General features: G+C 39.3%; 1 protein-coding gene across 1 annotated transcript in view; it reads right to left on the bottom strand.

The window, feature by feature from the left end:
- LOC127935464 (potassium channel subfamily K member 9-like) overlaps positions 1 to 4,700 on the bottom strand; it is a 43,691-nt gene extending 38,991 nt beyond the window's left edge. Inside the window, exon 1 of the mRNA XM_052533352.1 lies at positions 3,668 to 4,700. Coding sequence (XP_052389312.1) covers positions 3,668 to 4,217 — 550 coding nt within the window. The 5' untranslated portion in view covers positions 4,218 to 4,700. The remainder of the gene's footprint in view (positions 1 to 3,667) is intronic.
- Positions 4,701 to 4,961: the final 261 nt, after the last annotated feature.

Here is a 4,961-nt window from a genome sequence, read left to right as displayed (position 1 = left end):
AGTACCTTAAATGTACACATGTGCACCCTTTGGAAAGATATTGCCCCAGGACAGCATCTGTTTTTTTTTGAGAGAGTGTATAAATAGGGTACATGCTTTATATCATGAAGGGAGAAGTCATTTAATAAATATAAAAATAAAAATAATGCCAATCTCAGTTAAACCATATAAACCTATTCAAGCTGTAAAAACACAACTATAAAACTGTAATAATCTAGTAAATCCTTTTATTTTTTACCATTCTTATTGTATATGCAATAAAAAAAAAAAAAAAAAAAAAAAAAAAAATATTTTATCCATATTTATTTCAATTACAAAACTAGAATTTGTCTCAAATCCATAACAGGTGGTACGGATAGATAACTTCAAATTGAACTACTAATATACTTGATGCTTTGAGTGATATTGCAGCAGTGTAAACACACACATGCAGTACACTGCAGTATTGTTGCTGTTCTGCTGAAGTGTGGCTTCACACACACACACACACACACACACACACACACACAATATATTCCTTCTCAACAATGTGATGAAACACACAGATGAGATAATGAGGATGTCCAGAGTCAGTCATTCTGATGTTTTTGCACAGTCATCCACTTATTATAAAGTTTAAATATATATACACATACACAAGCACTGAAATGCTATGGTGACATGAGCACATCAGTGGTGCATTAGTAATTAAATCTAATAAAAACCAGTAGCTAGCTATATTCAGATGATCAGCAATTACAAGCTCAAAACAACAAACAGTTTATTCAGTCCACAAAGACTGTGTGCTCACCTGCACATGCGTGTGTGTTTGTGATCATACTGTATACAAACGCACACAGCAGAACACAGGTTGCGCATTAGTGTCCTTTTACACAATGGGACGCTTACTCATTATAGAGCTGCTGTTCACACACCACTAAAATGCTGTCAGCACAGTGAGGCTCTATAAGCACATTCTGTACAGTAGACCTGCCGTGTGGACATGCAATGCTGGGATGTTATGCACAATATTTATCTGTGCACATCAAATATGATTTAAAATATTGAACTCAATTTTTAAGGATGGAAATCATTTTAGTTTAATTTGATTCACTTTTGTCTACGATTTCACAATTAAGTGAACATGGGGAGAATCTTGAATCATTTCACTGCTCTGTTTTGACCAGATGTGCTTTTTGTCAATAAAATGTTATCAAACATAAAATGTTAAAAAATTACTAAAAAAAATAAATAAATATAAAAAGTAAGTGTTAGGAAATAAATTAAATGTTTAAAGGTAAATTAAAGTAATTCAAAGAAAATAAATATGACACTAATAGAATTGAGACAAATAAAGGAATTCGCTGTGAGATATTTTTGTTCATTTTGTTGGCATTTGGTTCATTTCTGACCTTGTTATAGTCATGTTTTTGGGTGCTGTACTAATTTTAACATGAACAATTGACTATTCATTGAGACATATTTCAAGTTTTTTTATTGTTTCTTTCTCTATGAAAATGTTTCAATCAAACCATTCCTTCTAAAAAAATTTGTTTATTTGGTAATCAGTTTAGGTGTTGTTGTTTTTCGTCTGTGTTCTCGGTCTTACTTTCCAGCAATGCCAATCCCTCAAACTAATAAATGCCTGAAAACATCATTCTCTAAGAAAAAGGAAGTGACATCATCATTGAATAGAATTCTTTGATGTTTTGTGCTCTTCACTGGTTTCTCACTCCATCCAGTGTGATGAAATGACAGAAACTGAATCTTATAATTGTAAAACATGGGTAACTCTTTACAATAAGGTTCCATTAGTTATAGTTAGTTAATGTGTTTACACTTACATTTTTCAATGAACAGAAAAGAGTTTGAAAGGTGCTGCTTTATAGGAATAAAGCAGCAGTAAAATTAGTGTGTATTCAAAACACACTTTTTTGCTCTGATGTTGACATGACACTCAGCATGCTTCATCTCTGAAGCAGCTACAGATGCTTAAATGGTTACAATAAAGAAAAGATCAACCAGTATTCAAATACATCTAGAATGAAATGGTGAATATTATAATAATGCAATTAAAAACTTTATCTACAAATCAAAATCTGAATGGAAGCTGATCACTGAGCAATGATTGCACAAGTAAAATTTAGAATTTGGAAAAATTTAGACATATAGAAACCAGAATGTCTGAGAAATATGAATATAGTGAAGCTTTCAAATGCTGCAATAATAATGTGCACGATCTCTGTGAGGGCTGACGCAGCTGTAGCTGCATCTGGCACCTGTTGCATGAGGATTGATGTTACAGCATTTCTACTGCACCATTAATGACACTGAATGTTGATGCATTGAGAAATTAACTCAATCAGTGATACAATACGGGGAAAACGCGAAACCCTGGCCTTCATCTGACCTCAGTGCGTGTGTTTGTGTGAAAGAGAGATTACCGAGTAATTCCAGCACGTTTCCTGTCCTCATATGAACTGATGCTTGATCATAAAGATCCATTATGAATGTTTTATGTTGTGTGGTGCTCATTTACAGTGACTCTTGTTTCGGTGAGCTGTTCTTTCAGCACCACGGCACAAGACAAAACTTCACTGTAGTCCACACTATTACATACAACAAACGAAGACAAACATACAAAAAAAAAACACTATTACAAACAACAATAAAGTAATTAAATGATACGATTCATTATCTAATGTCATTAAAATAGCTTGAAATAACATTAAACTGTCATTATGATTTTGTCCATATGTTTTCATAATCATAATCATGCACATTTTAAGTGCATGAGCTACTGATCTTTTAAGCACTGCATGAAGAGAAATGAGAATAGTTAAAGAGAAATGGGAAATGTAATTACTTTATTGTTGTTTAGCGTATTGAGATGTAAAATATTTGCCAATTTGGCATGATCAACCATGTTAACAGCATGTTACATTAGTGTGAACCACAGTGAAGTTTGTCTTAGGCCGTGGTGCTGAAAGAACAGCACACCGAAACAAGAGTCACTGTGACTGAACACCACATGACACAAAACATTCATAATGCATCTTTATGATCAGGCATAATGACAGTTCATACGAGGACATGACGTGCTGGAGTGGCACAGTAATCTTTCTTTCACACAAACACACGCACTGAGGTCAGATGAAGGCCAGAGTCTTGTGTGTTCCAGTATTGTATCTCTGATTGAGTTTATATATATATATATATATATATATATATATATATATATATATATATATATATATATACACACACACACACATTGTGTGTCAACATCAATTTCGTCAAACAGCTCAGGTTACGCATTACATAAGGTAAAGATCCCATCACCTAGGTTAGAAATGTATTTTAATGTAAAATATCCCCTTAGAACTCATAACCTACAGGGCTGGACAAGTAATGTCGTTTTTGTGATTTCTGAAATTCTGCAACAAATGGCACACCTGTGGTGAGATAATAACAGTGATTTTCTGCACTAATAAAGTCCCTTCATCTCACCAGAGAAGACCCAGTCTAGACTTTTTATCCCGCTGAAATGATTAACCAGATACCCCACGAGATGTCCATCACACTATACGAAGTACAAAAAGCTCTAATAAACAACACGTTTAAATCCAAACGAGAATCTTTTCGCCACCTTGCTTGACAGACACCCGAAGAAGAAGCCGAAACTCACCTATGGTGGTTATGACAGTGATGGCAAAGTAGAAGGACCCTGCAAATTTCCACTGGACCCCTGCTCTGTGCGGCTCGGCCTCCATGATGATGGTTTCCAGCTTTTTATAGTCATCCTCACTGATGTTGTACTTGCCCTGAAGGCGCTTCTCCTCAGCCTCCAGCTGCTCCTTCTCCCGCATCTCGTAGTCCGACTCGAGCGCGTCAAACACCGCGGCCCCGACCAGCAGATAGGTGAACGTGCAGACGATCAGGGACAGCGTCCGCACGTTCTGCCTCTTCATGGCCAGCAGGAACCGGCGGCTGAGGGGTTCATGTCCCCTCTTATCCCCCGGGAAGGCGCAGCAGCAGTCTGTAAAGGGCGGATAGGGGCAGTGCTGCTGCGTCTTCGGACACCGGTTGCGGTTGTAACAGGTCCCTTGATCGTGGTCCTGGCTGGTGGAGAGACAAAGCAGACTGCTGGAGCGCCGGGACCACAAGCCCTGCAGCCGCGAAACTCTGCGAAAAACCTGCCCAAACCACAACAAAGTCCTTCCGGCGCGCAGTGCCATCAACTAGCGCGCTCCCCGCGTGATCTCCAGAGAGCTTCTGAACTGGAGAAGACGCAAGAAGCCAGTGGGATTCATGCTCGAGTGATAATTACGCACCTGTTAAATTCCCTTCTCCGCTGCGTTAAACAAACTCATCGCCGCGGCCATCAGATATCCAAACTGCCCTGAACATCTTCCAGAAAAAAGTTTCCCCGACCTGTTCATCTGAGTATCATCTTCAGCTGTTCTCACTCCGCCGGTGCGTGAGTAATGCCGGTGGTACCGGAGGAGGACCCGTGAACACGCAGCAGCATCATCTGATGAGCGGCGGAGACGCGCAGCGCACGAGTGATGCTCCAAACGTGATCCAATCCAGGAAAAACTCACTTATTCCCGTAGCTTTGCAGAAACGCTGAGCTTGATGATCCTACAAACAACAGGTCCGAGCGCGAACGTGCGCATCTGTTTCCCCGGTAACGCATTGGTGGATGGGCTCGACTCGCATTTGGCTCCGTTTCGGTAAAGCTGCACTGTCACGGTATGCCACTGCAAGCGTCCGCTGGCAGACTTCAGTGTGTGCCAGCCTGAGAAAAAAAAAAAAAAAAACCCGCGCGCGCACGCATCACCAAAGCGCACACACAGATGGAAAAACTCCACATTAAAGACACACAGTGAGCGTGCGTGCGTTACGATCTCAGCTTGAAATAATTTATGCAGTTTGCACCTTCTCAACAGGTTACCTCGGAAAAGGTGTGAATTCAAGTA

This window comes from Carassius gibelio, chromosome A19, assembly GCF_023724105.1.
Source record: "Carassius gibelio isolate Cgi1373 ecotype wild population from Czech Republic chromosome A19, carGib1.2-hapl.c, whole genome shotgun sequence".
Classification (NCBI taxonomy): Eukaryota; Metazoa; Chordata; class Actinopteri; order Cypriniformes; family Cyprinidae; genus Carassius; species Carassius gibelio.
Note: the sequence above shows the minus strand (reverse complement) of the source record. Positions and strands in the feature narration are given on the sequence as shown.